At 34.1% G+C, this 19,608-nt stretch overlaps 1 protein-coding gene across 2 annotated transcripts in view; it reads right to left on the bottom strand.

The window, feature by feature from the left end:
- Window positions 1-1,289: 1,289 nt before the first annotated feature.
- Window positions 1,290-19,608, bottom strand: part of STYX (serine/threonine/tyrosine interacting protein) — a 37,715-nt gene continuing 19,396 nt past the window's right edge. Inside the window, exons 5-11 of one of the 2 annotated variants that reach the window (XM_003987642.6) lie at window positions 16,772-16,832; window positions 16,326-16,362; window positions 15,854-15,893; window positions 15,712-15,762; window positions 13,463-13,535; window positions 7,157-7,250; window positions 1,290-4,986 (exon numbers count right to left, since the gene is read on the bottom strand). In XM_003987642.6, the coding sequence (XP_003987691.1) occupies window positions 4,913-4,986; window positions 7,157-7,250; window positions 13,463-13,535; window positions 15,712-15,762; window positions 15,854-15,893; window positions 16,326-16,362; window positions 16,772-16,832 (430 nt within the window). In that variant the 3' untranslated portion in view covers window positions 1,290-4,912. The remainder of the gene's footprint in view (window positions 4,987-7,156; window positions 7,251-13,462; window positions 13,536-15,711; window positions 15,763-15,853; window positions 15,894-16,325; window positions 16,363-16,771; window positions 16,833-19,608) is intronic. The other variant, XM_019833022.3, reaches the window with a different exon arrangement.

Below are 19,608 nucleotides of genomic sequence, written 5' to 3'. Positions count from 1 at the left end.
TTAAAAGCTGGTCAATTTGTAGCAATGTGGATGGAACTGGAGAGTGTTATGCTAAGTGAAATAAGTCAGGCAGAGAAAGACAGATACCATACGTGGATCCTGAGAAACTTAACAGACCAGGGGGGATGGGAGGGGGGGAAAATTACAGAGAGGGAAGGAGGCAAACCATAAGAGACTCTTAAATACTGAGAACAAACTGAGGTGGGGGGGTAAGGAAAATGGGTGATGGGCATTGAAGAGGGCACCTGTTGGGATAAGCACTGGGTGTTGTATGGAAACCAATTTGACAATAAGTTATATAAGAAGAAAATAATAAATAAATAAATAAATAAATAAATAAATAAATAAATAAATAAATAAATAAATAAATAAAAAAGCTGGCCATTGGGGTGCCTCGGTGGCTCAGTTGGTTAAGCCTATGACTTTGGCTCAGGTCATGATCTCACGGTTCATGGGTTCAAGCCCCAGGTTGGGCTCTGTGCTGATAGCTGAGAGCCTGGAGCCTGCTTCAGATCTGTGTGTGTCTTTCTCTGCCCCTCCCCCACTTGCACTCGGTCTCTCAAAAATAAAAAAATAAAATTTTTTTTTAAAAGTTAGCCAGAGTATGTTTAAAATTTTCTAACTCATATTGTGAGTAAATTTGAGAAAATTGCATAAAACGTTTCATAATATATAAACTATATATTCACATTTTAAAGCATTATTTGCTTTGAAAAGATAGGGTGAAGTGACAGTTGTGATTTTTATCATGCCTCATATATTTTGTATTTTTATATTTCCTTGACTCTAAGATGCACATTTTTTATGCTAACATTTTGGAAATCAGGATGCGTTTTCTGATCAATGGCTTGCCACAGTTTATTCAACAATATTTTGCCTTTTAGTGGTATCTAACAGAACAGTGTAGTGATAGCATCTTAGATTTGATGAAGAGTAGTATGTAGGCTGATGGGGAATATGGTACTGTGAACACAAGTAGTGTTGTTTTTAACAGACTAGAAGCTGCTCTGTGGATGATTTATACTCTTTCCTTCAGACAGGAATTTACTTCCAACTCCAAGTTTGTTCAACTAATACTTAAGAAATATTCTTGAGCTAAAATTCAGGCCTTGCCTGGATTTGTGTGTGTGTGACCATACAATGTTTTTGGAAGATACTCTTAAATGCTTAACATCCAATGTTTGTTCATCCCTATTAATCTGAGGTAGTAAAAGCAGGTTACTTTTACCTAGAAGACAACAATCTAAAGAAGTTCTGAGGCATAAGCAGTATAAATGAACGTTTCAATCTTTTTGAGGTATAATGGCACAACAGTTTTAATACAACCACCAATCTTCACAAAATAATTTTAATACTTTGTGCCTGGGCTAGCAGCATCTTGCACTGTGACATTCCTATACATACATAAGCATTTTATCCAAGTACAAATGTTAAAAGCAGAGTAACTTAAGCAATTCCCTATACAAAGGTAAATAGACACTGTAGGTTGTTTTTCTTCTTGAATCATTTTTGCTGCATAGTAAATTGCAATTACATGTCAGTATAATGTTACTGATCTATAGAATACACTTTGAACTGTGAGGTATGGCAACTCCCTATGAGAGAGCTAACATGTAAACCTGAATATTTTGATTTTTTTTTTTTTAGCTGCCATGGATGGGTAAGACAAAAAAATCCAGCATTCAAAGATCCTAGAAACTTATCTTTCTAAAAATAAAATAAAATCTTTTAGTAATCTTAGTTATTTCCTATCATTTCCATATTGGAGCATGTTTGGATGGACAAAGATAAAGTAAATACTGAAGTGAAGCTAAGCTTGTTATGGAATTATGGATTAAACCAGTTATAAAAAAAAAAAAAAATCCGCCAGGTAACTGCTCATTTACTTTACATCAAGTTGAGATCCTGATATATATATGTGTGTGTGTGTGTGTGTGTGTGTGTGTGTATGTGTGTATATATATGCATCCCAACTTTATAATTCAAGATTGCAGTTAAATACTTCTAATTCACTTGAATTACCATGGTAATTAGACAATTAGAAACCTTATATTTTCTTAAAAAGGACATGCTTAACATTTTCTGACATTACTTCTAAACTCATATGAAGCACAAAATCCCCCTCCCCCCAAAACAAATATTCTGCTGTAAAAGTTAAGTGGTTGAGAGTTGGTATCAGAAGCCAGAAGCTATCATGGTTTAACATTTCCACCATAGAGTAGATACAAATAAAGGTAATTGCTCTTTAAACACATAATAGATAAGAAATTAACATGAACTAATTAAAATTAGAAGGTAAGAATACTGCCATTCCAGTTTGAATATTTTCAATACTTGTTTCATACTTTTAACATGGACAGTAAAGCAGTTTTCCTGCAATTTCAGTTTAAATCCTTGCCCAGATAACATATTTAATGTCTAAAATTAGGTGCTACATCACTCATACATTATTCAAATAGTCTAGAAAAAAAGTCATGATTGGTTAAATGTATTATAGGTAACTATCACAAAACATCTGTAGAAATAAAAGAATTAACAGAAATGGAACCAAACAGAAGAAAGACTAGAAGAGCTACCAGAACTAGCTGAATTTAGGTAAAACAAACTTGGGGTGTTCTTACATGAAAAGAAAAACTTCATGTTTTGTCCCCATTAGTACTGTACTCAAGAAGATGATAGTCCCTTTTCCTAGTGTTCAAGAGACAGTCTTTAATATACAGTGCTGGGCAGGCACTTCAGTGACAACATAAAAATTACAGTGGTTAGAAAAAGTGGAAAATTACCAGCTTTAAATTAATAAATGACCAAATCTGTATTTTTGGCCAGACTAGAGAGGATATGTGTATTTAAGAAACTAATTTTAAAAATCTTAACTCCCTCATTTTAAAACCTAAATGTAGTATTACGAAGATTCTTTTAAGCAGAGTTTCTGCTGAATGAAGAAGCATCACAGATTATTAGGTTGCAAGAGAGGTTTTTGCTGACCTATATAGTGATCTATATACAGGAAAGCTGTGTTATCTGGCATTTTGCCAAGTGGAATTTCTGAACACAATGCAAATCTTGACTCTACTGGACTACCACACCATGACCTAATCACACAACAGAATACAAGACCACAGTGGGATCTTATGATTATAGGCTCTTCTCAGGGTGGTAAAATAGGGGAAGAGAAAGGAATCAGAAGAATACCACCTCGGTAAATAGGAATTAACTCTTAGTTAATAAAACAATTTTAATTCATTTCCACTCTCCTGCTATGCTGGATAAAAAAAAGCTTTTTTACTGTATTATATTACATTGTAGGGAGGAAAGCAAAACAAGTAACTTGGTGTAATGGGTTACCTTGCATAGTACCTGATGGTACCAAGGGAATGTATGGAAATCATTCCCATCAGTAAAGCACCTCAAGAGAGGACTGAAAAATGAGATATAAAGGAGTTTTGTTTGTGCTACCCTAAATCAACTATAAAAAGTTAAAAACACTCCTCTCCTCCCTCATGGCATACTTAAAATAGCAAAAATGTTTTTCTTAGAACAATCTTTATATGTATAAATAAAAATATGGAGAATTAAGGAGCCATAAAGTGACTTTGTTAATGCAAATTATGGGGGAAATTTGGATTAACTCAATGTAAAGAATTAAAACACTAATTTTAAATACAATGAGGTTTCCCACAAACCACTTTCCCCAATAAATGCATCTTCAAGAAAAGCTGCTATCTGAGCCAGAACAACCTCACAGACTCATTAAGACAACATAAAATGAAGGAGTAAATATTTCACATTAATAACTTACTGAGGTTTCTTTAAGCCGCAGACTCTGTTTTAACTAATTTGTGGTTAAAAAGAAAAAGAAATTACAAAAGAACATTAAAAACTTTTCACCGTTATACATACTAATTTAGAGGTCGTGAAGATTTATTTTTTTATTTTTAATTTTTTAATAATGCAAGGCACTTTTCTCTTTTGGGCTTCATTTAGAAAAAAAATAGTGCTACATTGGTTATTATATTCTATTTCGAACTATTTTGGACAGAGAAAAAATGGGGTAGGCAACTCTAAAAAGAACAAACACAACATTTGGCTGTTAAGGAAAAAAGGAAAGTCACTCAAAAGTCTAAAACTCCTTGTTTTTTAGCATCTGGTATCACCAAGCAAAACATCTTCCTCTGTTCATTATACTTTTTTTCTTTAGAATAAACAAATTACGAAGATAATAGGAATAGAAGCAATACTTGGATCATGTTAAAGTAAGAAGAGTTGGCTAATGTCATGATTCAAAGATTATTAATAAGGGATAAAGAAGTTTAAAAAAATAAAAGGGTAATGAAGCTACTGAATTATACTAAAACATGTATGTGGCAGATTTCTGCATTTGCTAATGTTTCCATAAGAGGTTCCATCATAAAAGTGAACTGTAAAATTATTTTTAAAATGTAATATATAGAACACAAAATGAATTTTTAGCAAACTTTAGGAAATTCTCGTTATAAATTACCCAGATTTTATAAACAAATCCCCCCTAACTTGCATTTTGTTTAAAGTAATAACTTTATATCATACAAATAAATTTCAAGTATGAAAAGTGCATTATTGCAATAATACCTCTTTGCAAGTCCAAAATTCTTGGTTTATAATAAAACTGTAAAGTGTAAAAAAAAAAAGAAAGAAAGAAAGAAAGGAAAAAGAAAAGAAAAAAGGAGTAAAACCATCAGTGCCATCTATTGCAGAAGTCAACATCTTCTTAAAATGTTGCTCAACAAGTTGCAGAGAAACACGTCTGGAAGCAACATATAATTGAAAAAAAAAAAAAAACTACTTGTATTTTTACCATTTTACATTATTATTGTCTCTAGTATTTTCTCCTTCCCAAATAGAAATTCACATCCTCTGTAATCTTGCTCTCGAGTCAGCCATTTTGTGCAGTTGCCACTTGCATGTTTCCAAAATCATCTTCTTCTTCATGTGTTCTCTTCAAACTGCCTAAAAATTATTGCATGAATATAACATATAATGGGAACTTAAATAAGTCCAATTGCTACAATGTTAGATCCAGTAAAAATTTCATTTTCATAAATGTAGGGATATTCACTAGAATTCCATAACTGAATTTTTAGTGAATGTTAGTAAATTCTTCTGTTACCCAAACAATTTTATATCTTCATGACAGGATATATTTCCCCTCTTGAGAATTAACTATGTCTTAGATATTACAAATAACAATCATTAATATTTATTTACTTATTTATTTTGGGGGGGGTGGCAGACAGAAGATCCGCACTGAGAGCAGAGAGCCCGATGTGGGGCTCGAACTCACAATCTCTTGTGTGAGATCATGACCTGAGTGGAAGGCAAATGCTTAACCGACTGAGGCACCTAGGTGCCCCACAATCATTAATTTTTAAAATATCTTGAAAACAGAATTTTTAAAGAGATAATGGTACCTAAATGTTTGGTTGCCAAATTTGTTTTTTAGGCACCGTAAACCTGTGACTTCGAACATAAAATTTAAGAGATTAATTTTGTATTTTTGCAATCTTATTTTTGAGATATGATTATCTTTTTGCTTTCATAGACACTGCTGAAAATATTTTTCCAGTGAAGCTGTGGTTTGATTACCAAGAAGTCTAAAACTAAGAGAAAGGATGGGATGTCACAGAGCAGATTTTATTTTACCTACTCTTTACATCAAAGTCTGCTAGTACAGAAATTTTCTACAGAGAATCAAAGTTACCCCTATATGGCCAATAGTTATAGTCAAGAAATTTGAGTCTCCATGGAGGAAAACTTAGGGGAACAATTAAAATGGTAAAGGGTCTACTGTGTTATCTGCCTAACAATGGCACAAGCTTAAAGTTATGCCCAACAGGTTGGGCTAAATCATGGTAATAATGTTGTATCAGAGGTTGGATTCTAACATAATGTCTCACTATAAGATCAATAAAATAATGATAGAATATCAAGGCAATGGGATAAAGAAAATATGCTAGCCATAAAGCTAAATACAGCTGGTCCAGCTGAGTTTCAGATGAAGTGCTGAACTTGGATCTAAAAGAGGTAAGAAACATCAACAACTAATACAAGCAGAAAGTGAGGAGGTACAAATAAAGCTCTAGAGTATAGGAATTCCAAATAACTAGGGATTGGAGGAAGATTAAGTTAATCATCCTTTCTCTTGAGTAACGTGTGAACTAAGTTTTTAAGGGTAGAGAGACAATGTGATGCACTCTAGGTGGAGAAAAGAAGACACAAATGAAACCATGAGTTCAGTTTTCTGGAATGCATATATAAAGAGGAACTCTGAGAGACACCAAGATCAGAAGTGCCTTTACTTACTATGACACTCTATGTTTTCTTCTGTAGGAATAAAACCAATGAAGGCTTTTGTACAGGAAAAATACATTAGAACTATCTTTTATGAACTATCTTCTATGAAAATAAATCTGGCAAGAATGTACAGAATAAACCAAGTTAGAGTTTGGATAGGAGGCCAATATGAACCTGAAATAGACTGAGATTGAGTAAAAAGGAAAGGATACAAACAAGGGTAACAAAGGTCTTGGAGAAGAAAGATAAAGTTAAAAGATTTTGACAGCATGCTTGGATCATTAACTTTGAAAATAATGGAGAGAATACTCTGAAAAAGGGAAGAAAGGGAGAAGGGACTGAAATATTGATGACAAGAGAAAAACGGGGGTGGCTCACATTAGTCACCCTATTTAACTTGAAACATGATTTGACTTATTTAACCATCTTTTATTTTTAGTAAGATCATGGAGTGTACTTAAAGCCCCTTCTCCAGATCCCTCTTATTTTAATCTTTACAGCAGTTACACCACTTAAAGACTTAAACTAAAACGAAGCAGAAATGTGATCTTCTAACTAGCCTATTCTATTAACCAAGTACAGTGGTGTTTACACAGTAGAAGCTCAATATAATACACAATATAATACAATATAATACACATATAATACACATAAACAGTATAAAATTAAAATTTACAACTACCTTGTTTTAATTCAATAGTCTACCCCAAGTTTTCTAAACAATTTAAATTGTTCAGTATAACCAATAAAGAGCAAAAGATGCTTTCTACCTTTCATACCATCATCTCTCTCCCCAACCTTCTCCAAAATGAAAAAACATCCTTACCTGTGGGTCCAGAATGAACGGATAATGACCTTTCTATCTGGAGTGGTGACATCATCTGTATGGTTAATTTTGCTAGGTAGATGGCTTCATATTCCTAAAAAAGATTTAATTAACTTGAATATACATTTAAATTCTTGGGTACCCAAAACAGTGGTTACCATGTTCATTACTGATATTCTTATTGATACTGAAAAATCTGGTGCCATAATTGTTGTAAGAGAAATACAGGTTTAAAATTCTGACCTCATAATTTTGCATTTACTGATGAAACTATAAATCAAGTCAAGCTAATTGCTTGCACTAGGGTATCATACGTTGAACTGCTGGTGTATGTTCTCTGCCACTGGGGCATTAGCTATATGATCTCTGACTTCCTCTGTTAAAACACAAGCCTTTGCGGTGTTAATTACATGATGTCTAAGCTCCTCTGTTAAAACACACACACACACACACACACACACACACACACACACACACACACACACACCACAAACCCAAACAAGCAATCTCATAAAATGACTAAGAATAAAATGAAATAAAGTTCAATAAAGATAAAATGTTTTTGTAGAATATTTTATTATTTTTTTAATGTAACTTATTACTCCTTTCTCCCCATTTCACCTTAATACTGTATTTTGGAGAAGTTATTTGTTTAATATTTATTTTTGAGAGAGAGAGTGTGTGCACATGAAGGAGGGGAAGAGGCAGAGAGAGAGAGAGAGAGAGAGAGAGAGAGAGAGAGAGAGAGAGAGAGAGAGAGAGGCAGAGGATCCCAAGTAGGCTCCACACTGATAGCAGAGAGCCCAACATGGGCTCTAACTCATGAACTGCGAGATTATGACTTCAGCTGAAGTCAGATGCTCAACTGACTTAGTCACCCAGGCACCCCTTTAAAAATGAGACTAATATAAGGCATTTAATGGATTCAAATATGTATTTGATTTTCTGATCCCTTAAAATGAATAGTCCTCTACCTCCAAACATGGAAGAATAAAGGCATTTCTATCCCTCTCCTCTGATAATAGAGAACACCTCATTTGATGAAACTAGGAAACAACCATAACCGTAAATATGAGAAGAATGAAAACTAAAGAAATAATTACCAAATAGGTCAGAATAGTGGTTACCTTTATAAAAGGAGAAAGAGTGTCTGTGATTGGGAAGGGGCATCACAGGGCTTTTGAGATCCTAGCATAGGTTCAGTTTCTTGACCTAATGGTGGTTACATGAATGTGTATTTACATTTTATGCATTTTCTATATGTGTATTATATTCCACAGTAAATTAAAAAAAAAAAAAAAAATGGAACCAGACAAGCTAGAACACAAGATGCCTGACTGCAAAAATCAGGCAGAATGGGTACACTTCAGAGTTCTCCAAAGAAAGATGGTGTGCCTAAGATAAAACTAATAAGCCTTTAAATAGTATGATGATCAGGAAATGTGAGTGGGCTGTGGGATGAGGTAGGGCATATCAGGGAAAATGTAAATGCCCACACATGATATTTTTGCAAGAAACAGGCTATATGATAGTAAGGTGAAGTATGAAGCCAAGTATCTGATCTTAGTTAAAAATAAAACCTTAACCAGTAATTCTCCATGTCTGGCTATACCTAAAGATCACTGGAGAGGCTTCAAATACATATATTGGGGCATCTGGGTGCCTCAGTTGGGTAAGCATTCAACTTCAGCTCAGGATTCATGAGTTTATCTCAGGATTCATGAGTTCAAGTCCCGCATCAGGCTCTGTGTTGACACCTCGGAGCCAGGAGCCTGTTTCAGATTCAGTGTCTCCTTCTCTCTCTGCTCCTCTCCTACTTGTGCTCTGTCTCTCTGTCTGTCTCTCTCTCAAAAATAAAAAAAAAAAAAACTTAAATATTAAGTCTCACCCCCAGTGATTCTCACTTAATTGGTTTAGCTTAGCTTCCTCTGGGTGATTCTAACATGCATGAGGTGTTCATCAATCTAAATGAGAAAAACCTGTGACATGGAGTGGGGGGGCTCTGCTTCCTACTCCATTGAGTAGTCATACCACCAGAGAAAAGTGTTGGTAAGAAAGTCTTCTAAGACAACTGGGAAAATTTAAGCTATCTGTCTTTCCCAACCACTACCCAGGTTCCTCTCCCACAACTTCACTGTTGGGCAAATAGCTGATCTAAGAAGAATACTTCTAATTCAAAGATGACCTATAATCAAAAAGGAACCATTGTTGGGGCGCCTGGGTGGCGCAGTCGGTTAAGCGTCCGACTTCAGCCAGGTCACGATCTCGCGGTCCGTGAGTTCGAGCCCCGCGTCGGGCTCTGGGCTGATGGCTCAGAGCCTGCAGCCTGTTTCTGATTCTGTGTCTCCCTCTCTCTCTACCCCTCGCCTGTTCATGCTCTGTCTCTCTCTCTGTCCCCAAAATAAATAAACGTTGAAAAAAAAAAAAAAAAAAAAGGAACCATTGTAGGTTTTTTAACATAAAGATGTCACAAGGGGAAAAAAAGCAACATTATAAACCAAAAGTCATATGAAGAACACAGCATGAAAATCACTCCATGGGGGCGCCTAGGTGGCTCAATCAGTTAAGTATCTGGCTTTGGCTCAGGTCATGATCTCACTGTTTGTGGGTTTGAGTCCCATGTCGGGCTCTGTGCTGACAGCTCAGGGCCTGGAGATGGCTTCAGATTCTGTGTCTTCCTCTCTCTCTGCCCCTTCCCCACTCACGCTCTGTCTGTCTCTCTCAAAAATAAAACATTAAAAAAAAAAAAAAAAAACGAAAATCACTCCATGAAGCAAATGAACATGATTAATTCTCCATGAACTCAATGAGAATATGACATTTCTGAAATGAATACAAAGAAGAGATAAAAGGACTCAAGGAAGAAATGTAGTAATGAAAGAGATGACATATCAACTCTCAAGGTCAATGGGTTAATAAACAATAAATATAATAAACTCAACAAAGAGAATAGACCATACTATCCATTTCTGGCATAATATCAATTTCCTCTGTTCTGGAATTGCCCAGACAGCAAATATGCTAGACTTTAGAAAAAAAACAAAATCCCCCCTAATAACCCTAATTTCCCCTCCAGCTGTCATTTGTTTTCCCCTTCAAAGCATAATTCCTGCAATAATCTATTCTTGCTGTTCACATTCCTCTCTTCCCATTTTTCCCTGAATGCTGAGCAATTAGGCCTATCCTTTGCCTTCTGTTTGTCAAGGACACCAATAACCTCATGTTCCTAACCTAATGTTAATTCTCAGCCCTTATTTGACCTATTATCAGCCTTTGTAGGATCATTCCCTACTTCTTCAAACACTTCCTTCACTTGACTTCTCAAACAAGCCACCCTGATTTTTTTCCTATCCCATTGGCCATTCTTTTCGATCTTTTCCGCTAATTCCTCATCTCCCCACCCTCTACATGTTGGAGTGCATCAGGGTTGTTTTGGAACTTCTTCTCTATCTACATTCCCGTAGTGATCTCACCCAGTCTCAGGGCTTTCATTGGCATCTATATAATACTAATTAGATATATGGTTCTTTCCCCTGAAGTCTGGACTTTGATGTGTATAACTGCCTACCGCCCAACAGCCCTCTCAACCTTAATGTAACCAAAACCGAACTTGATTTTATTCCCCTTAAATCTTCTCATGCAGTTTCTTTCATATCTTCCATAAAGGCTTAGATTCATCTTAATCTTCTCTCTTCACATCCAATCCATCAGCAAATCCTGTCAGCTATACTGTCAAATCCACAATGTGATCTCTTCTCACCTCTTCCCTTGCTACCACTTTTGTCCAAACTAATATGTCTTTTGAATGTAGGGATTTAGGAGGTAAGGGCAGAAGCAAGTATTCCTAATACCCATTAGAATGCTATTGCAATAATGCAGTCAAAGGAAAATTAAGGGAACAAGCCATGCAGATGTTTGGGGGAAAGCATTCTAGGTGGAGAGAATAAGGGCAAGTGCCTTGAGATGAGAACATGCATAGTATTTTCAAGGAATTGTGAGAAGGTCAATGTAACTGGAACATACATAGTAAGCAAATGAGATAGTAGGAGATTAGAACTGAAAGGTAAAGGACTGCAAGCGTAAGGCTATAAAAGTCATTGTAAATAAGGCCTGTGGCTTTTATTTTAAGTGGAGGGATAACCTGTAATAAGATTCTGGCTATTCTGCTGAGTAAACTGTGTTGAATATAGGATACTGTAAATTTCATAAGAAATACATATATTCTACAAAAAGAAAGATTAAAAAAAATTTTTTTTAAATGTTTATTTTTGAGAGACAGAGACTGAGTGCAAGCAGAGGAGGGGCAGAGAGAGAGGGAAACACAGAATCCAAAGCAGGCTCCAGGCTTGAAGCTGTCAGCACAGAAGCCGATGCAGGGCTCAAAATCACAAACAGCGAGATCATGACATGAGCTGAAGTCGGATGCTTAACCGACTGAACCACCCAGGTGCCCCCAAAAAGAAAACTTTAAAACACTAGAGGACATAAAAATTGATTTGAATAAATGGAATATATTCTTAGAGACAAAGACTAAAAATGTAAGGTATCAATTCTTTCTGAACTGTAAACATAGTTATAAAATAAAAAATATAGAGCTCTTTTCAGTAAAGTTCACACACACAATGTTAAAACCTTGCCAGGAAAATTCTAGAAAGAACATTAATGAGGGAATCTTGAGCTATACCATAACTGACTTATATAATATCACAGTATTTAAAATTGTTTGATACAATTGCAGCAGTAAGCAGTGCAATGGAATAGAACACAAAGTCCAGAAATAGGCCCAAATATAGATAAGAGTTCAGTATATAATAAAAATAGCATTTCAACTCAGTTGGCTAAAAATAGGTTCCTTAATATATAAAGAGCTCTTATAAACCAATGAGAAAAATATCAATAATCTGATAGAAAGATGGGCAAACCACTGGAGTTGCCACTTTTACCACCATGATGACAATGATCAGAAAAATCTGATAAAATATTTTTGGCTATTGGTACTGAATGTGATATTGGGAAAAAGGTACTTCTAGTTTCCTGGTGGCTTACATTATTTAAGCCTTTTAAAAGACTACGTGATGACATCAAATTTCAAATGCCTCTGACCCAACAATTCCTCTCTCTATATATGTATATATCTTACAGGCATATTCACACATGTAAACAAAGATGTACCTACCAGGATACTTTTCCCAATATTGTTCATAATAATGAAAGACTAGAAACAATCTAAAGGTTTATGTATAAGGAATTAATAATATAAAGTTATGATGCATATATACATATATGTATATATACATGTAAAAATGCTGGTACAGTTGTATATATATTGTTGAATTTTAACCATAAGTATATATAATACCATAAGTATATATAAGTATATATTACTTTTTTAAATAAAAACATCAATTTAAAAAGACGTTTTTACACAACAGGGTTAAAAGGCAAAGAAACTTATTTACTCCTGCATAACTGGATGGAATGAGTAAGAAGACATCCTTTAATCCATAATTTTCCTTTCTGGAAAAAATTAAATAAACTAGTTTAATCAGATACCTCACAGGTTTATCTTACTGTCTTTTTAGTTCATCTTCTAGGCACCAACAAAATTTGAAACATGGAAAAAATAAGGCCTATAAAATAGAAAATAAAATATAAAAGCTTCTATACATAGTATACTTAGAATCAAAACTCTCATCTCTGTGTACAATCAAAATAGAGGGAAAAAAATGAAATTTCTAACAATTATTTTATCTTACATTTAACAATGTGCCTTTAACCCTTTTTTCACAGTAACAGCAGCTTTTAAGAAAATACTTTTGAGTGGTGCCTGGGTGGCTCAGTTGGTTAAGCATCCGACTTTGGCTCAGGTCATGGTCTCATGGTTTGTGAGTTTGAGCCCAGTATTGGGCTCTGCACTGACACTGTGGACTCTGCTTGGGATTTTCTCTTTCCCTCGCTCTCTCTTAAAATAAATAAATTTTAAAAAAAGAAAGAAAAGAAAAAGAAAAAAACTTTTAACTGGAAATGTAAACTTGAATAAAAAATCAAATTAGGGGGTGCCTGGTTGGGTCAGTTAGAGGAGCATGCAACTCTTGATCTCGGGGTCCTGAATTCAAGCCCCATGTTAGGTGTAGAGATTATATTTAAAATAAATTTAAAAAGTTAAAAAATAATAATAAAATTAAATAATTAGATTATGGCAATTTTTAGGTATTTAAAGTAAATTCTACATTTAATCTACATGGACGTAAGAAAATGAATTATCCTATTTTCTGATACCTTAAAGAGGAAGAAGAGAAAAGTTACCTGAAGTTGATGGACAAATCCAGCATTAGGATTAATACAAAATCTTCTTTCTTGAACATAAGCAAATGCATCTCTGAAAACAAAAAAAGAAAACTAAGGTGATGTTATTATTTCATGAATAATCTCACTTTTTTCATAATTTACCTAAAATAAGAACTTATCCCAAAAATTTACCTAAAATAGGAAATCATATACAGCTTTTATTACAGAGAGGTGGAGATGTAGAGGAAAAATCGACAGCATGGTCAGATGAAATATCACAATCCCGCTTATTTACCAGCTTGTGTTCTAAGGGAAGCTGCTCAACTTTCTAAACTTTATTTTTCTCATCTGTAAATTAGGGATTATAATAATTCCTATCTTGATAGGCTACTGTGAAGATGGAAGATATAAGTGTAAAGCACCTTTGTAGAGTATCTATCACACAGTACATGCTCAAAATATTACCATTGTTTAAACAAGGAGAACTATATCTACTCCCTTGTGTTGTTGTAAGGCTTAAATGAGATAAAAGAGCCTAGAATAGTACCTGCCACAGACCCAATGTATGGAAGCTATTTTCACCATTATTATTATTACTGACAAGACACCAAATAATAAAGAGAATATATAAAACATAACGTCTAGCCAGCATTTATCTTTTTCAATTAAATAAATGAAGGATTTGTATTCAAGTAATATTAAGAATTGACACTTTAGAGAGACAGAGAGTGTGCAAGCAGGTGGGGGGAGAGGCAGAGGAAGAGGAAAAGAGAGAATCTTAAGTAGGCTCCATGCCCAGTGCAGACCCCAACGTGGGCTTCGAACTCACAACCCTGAGATCATGACTGAGCCAAAATCAAGAGTGGAACACTCGACCAACTGAGCCACCCAGGTATCCCTAGGAACTGACACTTTTAAGAAATTTAAACACAAAGGATACCAAACAAATTAAACAAGCATTTGAATGTCTAGTATGTATTAGTCATGTGGATCCAAGGCTGAATACAGCTCAAATGAAGAGACTAACAGAGAACATGATACAATGATGGATAAGTTGATACAGGCATATCACACAAAGTTTCACTGGCCATGTTAAAAATTATTAAGGATCAGAAACCTTTGAGAGCTTTTTGGGGGTACGGTGATTATATGACCAGATTTATCTTTTGAAAAGTTCACTCCTACTGTAGTGCAGAAAAAAACGGACTGGAGAAACAAAAGGATACATAAAACCACTAAGAAGGCTACCACTGGAAGAGTCCAGGAAAGACATGATTGGAGCTTGGATTGAAGATTAAATGATGATGAAGAGAAAGATAAAGTGACAGATTCAAGGTATATTTTAGGACATAAAACAGGTTGGTAAAGGGTCAGTTTAGGAGGTAAGGAGTCAATGACAAGGAGGTGTCAATGATTACAAGATTTCTAACATGTACAAGACACACTAAGAACAGGAAACACTGTACATTGACCAGTTTTTTCTTTTGTTCTGGGGCTCTCTCTCTCTTTTATCTAGGTAGTATGCTTGGAAAAGTTGATTCTGGATAAGAAAGACTACACTGAATTATGAACAGAAGATGAAACAGTGCCTAGGTAATTTTTCACCCAACTATTGTTAAAGGAAAACGTAATAAATTAGCCTTTTATAATTTTTTTAACGTTTATTTATTTTTGAGAGAGAGAGAGAGAGAAAGAGAAACAGAGTATGAGTGGGGGAGAGGCAGAGAGAGAGGGACACACAGAATCCGAAGCAGGCTACAGGCTCTGAGCTGTCAGCACAGAGCGCAGGGCTCGAACTCATGGACTGTGAGATCATGACCTGAGACGAAGTCAGACGCTTAACCAACTGAGCCACCCAGATGCCCCTAGATTAGCCTTTTAAACAAGGGAAGCAATAAACATCTGTGTGTACGAGTTTGTGTGTGTGTGTGTGTGTGTCTAAGTTTTTAAACTCAGACTGAACAATTCTCTAGTAGTAAATAATTACTTTTCCAAGGGTTATTTCCAACTATAACTATCATGGCTTCTTAAAATAACATTTAGCACTAGTTCCCTAAAACCACAAAATATTAGCCTAAAGTATATCTACACAAGGTAGACAAGCTACAAAGGTTAAACGACTAAGCATGGAATCTAAGAACCTGCCTAATCAAACATGACTAGATGACAAAATGAAGAGAATATCAACTTCAAACTCCCAAACTGTTTCCATTAAGCTTCATTTTAATGAGAATTTAAATTGGCTAGGTTTCAGAGTGCTTTCTTACCTGTACTTCATTCCAAATGTTTCCATAATGTATGCAATAACAAAGGCAGCACTGAAGAGGGGGAAAAAATTTTAGAAAAAAATAGAAAACACAACTCATTAATTAAATGCTAGAAAAAAAAAGATAATCTCTAACTTCATACCTCCTGGAGATCCCTGCATTTCCATGGACAAGAACTTTTCCTGAAAAACAAGAAATAATTACTCTGACAAAATATATATATAACTATCTATCTAATTCAGCAACTAAAATATATTGAAACCATGTACTATACCATAGTAAGATAAATCCTTTCTTAAACGTTTTATGTTTTATACATACCATTTAGATACTTATTAACTTTCAAGTTTTACAATTTATATTACCTGTAGACTTTGAAATTAAAGACATTTAAAGCTGACCCAGAATTCAAAAATGGTTGTATAGGGTTACTTAAGAAAGCCTATCCAAATGAAACAAGGAGTTGGGAAAAAACAAATTTGGGAATAGTCTATTATTACATACAATTCCAACTTCCATACCCTTCATTTAAGACAAATGGTAACTAAAAAATTAACTATAACACATAATCTCCTGAAAATAAACACTGGCTACATAAAGAAATTACTATTTACCTCCAGTCTGTAAGCTTCCATCAATAAATTCTTTAGTCTGAAGGCAAAAGACATGTGTTTTAATAAAACATCTGGAGTAATATAAGCATAAAATACACAGAATAAAAAACTATTGAAAAAAAATTCCAGCTAATTTACATGAATACAAATCACCTTAATTCAAGAATTTCCAAAATACTACAAATGTGACTATTACAATTTTTTAAAATTATACAGGAGCTAAAATTTAATTTGAATTTAATAAATTCAAGGTGTGATTTCTCAGATATTTAGCAATCATAAAATGGTTTTAATAATAAATTTTCTTTAAATATAATCCCACAATTTTCAGTCATAACAAAGTAAAAGTAGCATGGGAAAGAATTAGTTTCATTATTATTAAGTTTTAGAACCATAATTAAGAAGTCAAATCACAAATTCTAAATATTAAAATATTTTATACCTACCATGGGAAAATAACGAATTATATTTTCAACTGGATTATCTGCAATATCCAAGACTAAATATCTGAAAATAGAATATTTTGCGATAAGCACACATTCAGATAAAATTCTATGTATAAAAAAATTTACAAAATTTCTTGGCAACCAAGAAAATAATGCAAAACAACTTTCAAAGTGTCATATGCCCAAGAACTGGGTCATAGATTTTATATTGCTTAAATACATACATAGCATTTTTAAATGCTTCAGCCTTAAATAACAAGTTAATATTTCTCTGATATTTTATAGTATAAAAAATCTATCTGGTTAAAACTGTAAAATCCCAAGAAGGAAGAAACTTTCCTCTATATCAGAGTGGACCTAGAATATAAAGACAAAAAGTGTCTATATTCCTTATTGTTATTCTTCTATTTCTACTAACTTCCCCATGGACTAGAAGATTCTTCTCTGAGTGGCCCTGTGACCACTCCTCACAACCCTATATAGGACGATTCAGAGTAAGCCCAAAGTCTCAAAGAGAGGAAGGTAATCAAAACAGAAGTCTGATGGAGCCAGAATGATGGGAGTCAAATATCCATTGCTTGAACTAACCTTCAGTAGAGCAAAAAAAAAAAAAAAGAAAAAAATCAACCAGGAGACCACCTGTCCTACAATTTTACACTTTGGAAAACACTGAAAATAAGATATTACTCATATGCTAGGCTTATTTTATTTTGTGAAAAACTTCCATTTCTAACCTACCCAAGACTACTTGCTTATTAATACATCTATAGTAATTAAGATACAAAATTAATTTTTAAAGTCAATATTGCCTTAAAAATTACAGTTCTTTAGCAATCATTTAGGTGGTTAACAACTTCAGTAAATTCAGGGTTTATCACAGAGAACCCAAAACTCAGTATCCAAGGATAATCCAATGTAAAAACCAAAAGGATTCTGACAATGGCTGTCTCAAGTGATTTTGTAGACTGAACTGTTACATAAAACACAGCTTCATAGAAAAAAAAGTTAATTCAGCATCAATCTAACATGTTTTATTACACACCATTTTGAGTGTCAAAAACTATTAGCAGAACTATCAATCTATAAGCCAATATTCTAAATCTAAGGAGAAAGAATTCTTCCATTAGGATAAAATAGCTGCACGCAGGACATTTTGGTACTAAAAACAAAAACACAAATTAGAAATGTATAGGATGGCATTTTAAAATATCACACTGTAATTTTCTTTAATATATGTAAGTCTATATGTGTGTATGCATAATACACATATGTATGATAGAGTAAGATTTACAAGGAACATGCCAAAATGTTAACTAAAGTATTTTCTCTGGGTTGTGGAATTGTGGATGATTTTATATTTTTCTTAGTGTCAGTCTGTATTTTCCATAGTATCTATAAAGAAGAAGGATTTCTTTCACAATTAGAAAAAAAAATCAATCTATTTTATTTTAGAATAGAACATCTCTTTGTTAAAATAAGTTTTTAGGGGCACCTGAGTGGCTCAGTCAGCTAAGCATCTGACTTCGGCTTAGGTCATGATCTTGCTGCTCATGAGTTCAAGCCTGGCTTCGGGCTCTGTGCTGACAGCTTGGAGCCTGGAGCCTGCTTCAGAATCTGTGTCTCCCTCTCTTGCCCCTCCCCAACTCATCCTGTCTCTCTCTCTCTCTCTCTCTCTCTCTCACACACACACACACACACACACACACACAAATGAACATTAAAATTTTTATAAATTTAAAAAATTTATAAAAATTTTAAAAAGTTTTTATTAACTGAAAAATATGTACACATGGTAAAAAATTCTAACAATATAAAAATATTTGCAATAAAAAAGTAGGCCCTTCTACCAGACTCTTCTCAGAAGCAACCACTGTCAAATTTCTGGTGTGTTAGTCTAGAAATTTTCCATGCATATACAAGAACCTATGTCTAATGTATGTATTTTTAAACACATTGAGAGTATATATACACTTGGTTGTACACCTTGCTTTTTTAATAAATCTTAATGATTATTCCGTATCAACACAGAAATATTTCATTCTTTTTCATGGTTATAGGATTCTATTGTACATTCACACACTATATATATATTTTTTTTTAAATTTTTTAATGTTTATTTTTGAGAGAGCGTACACACAAGTGGGGGAGGGGCAGAGAGTGAGAAGGACCTAGAATATGAAGAAGGCTTCAGGCTCTGAGCTGTCAGCACAGAGCTGGATGTGGGGCTCAAACTCACAGAGTGCAAGATAATGACCTGAGCCAAAGCTGGACACTCAACTGACTGAGCCACCCAGGCACCCCTACACAATATATTTCAGAATGTCCTGTACTGATGGAAAATCAGGTTGCTTTCATTTTTACAATCAATCAATCAGAGAATTACAATATGTTTTTATATAGATACACAGTATCTCTAGAATATTTGAGTTAATAGTAGCTGCCTCCCAAGAGAGAAGCTGGAGCTTGGGTTTAGAGGAGAAAAGAGACATACTTTATTTACACACCTTTTTTGCACCCTTTTTTATATCACTGTAATATATAGATTTATTTTTAAAATAAAGTTAAAATAAAACTAAAAACCATTAGATGCTCAACCACACTCATTAGAAGATAAACGAGAAAGGCAAATTAGAACTATGTGAGACATCATTTTTACTCTAGAAAATTGGGAAAAATTACAACTGTTTTACAATTTGTCTTAGAGATACCAAGGAAATAGTCTCTTCTCATTCACTTCATAGTGGGAATGTAAACTGATACAACTCATTGGGGGACAATTTGCAATATCAATTAAAATTTTAAATGCTCATATTCTTTGATGCAATAATTCCACTTCT

Source organism: Felis catus, chromosome B3 (assembly GCF_018350175.1).
Source record: "Felis catus isolate Fca126 chromosome B3, F.catus_Fca126_mat1.0, whole genome shotgun sequence".
Taxonomy (NCBI): Eukaryota; Metazoa; Chordata; class Mammalia; order Carnivora; family Felidae; genus Felis; species Felis catus.
This window is presented reverse-complemented; position numbering and strand designations above follow the sequence as displayed.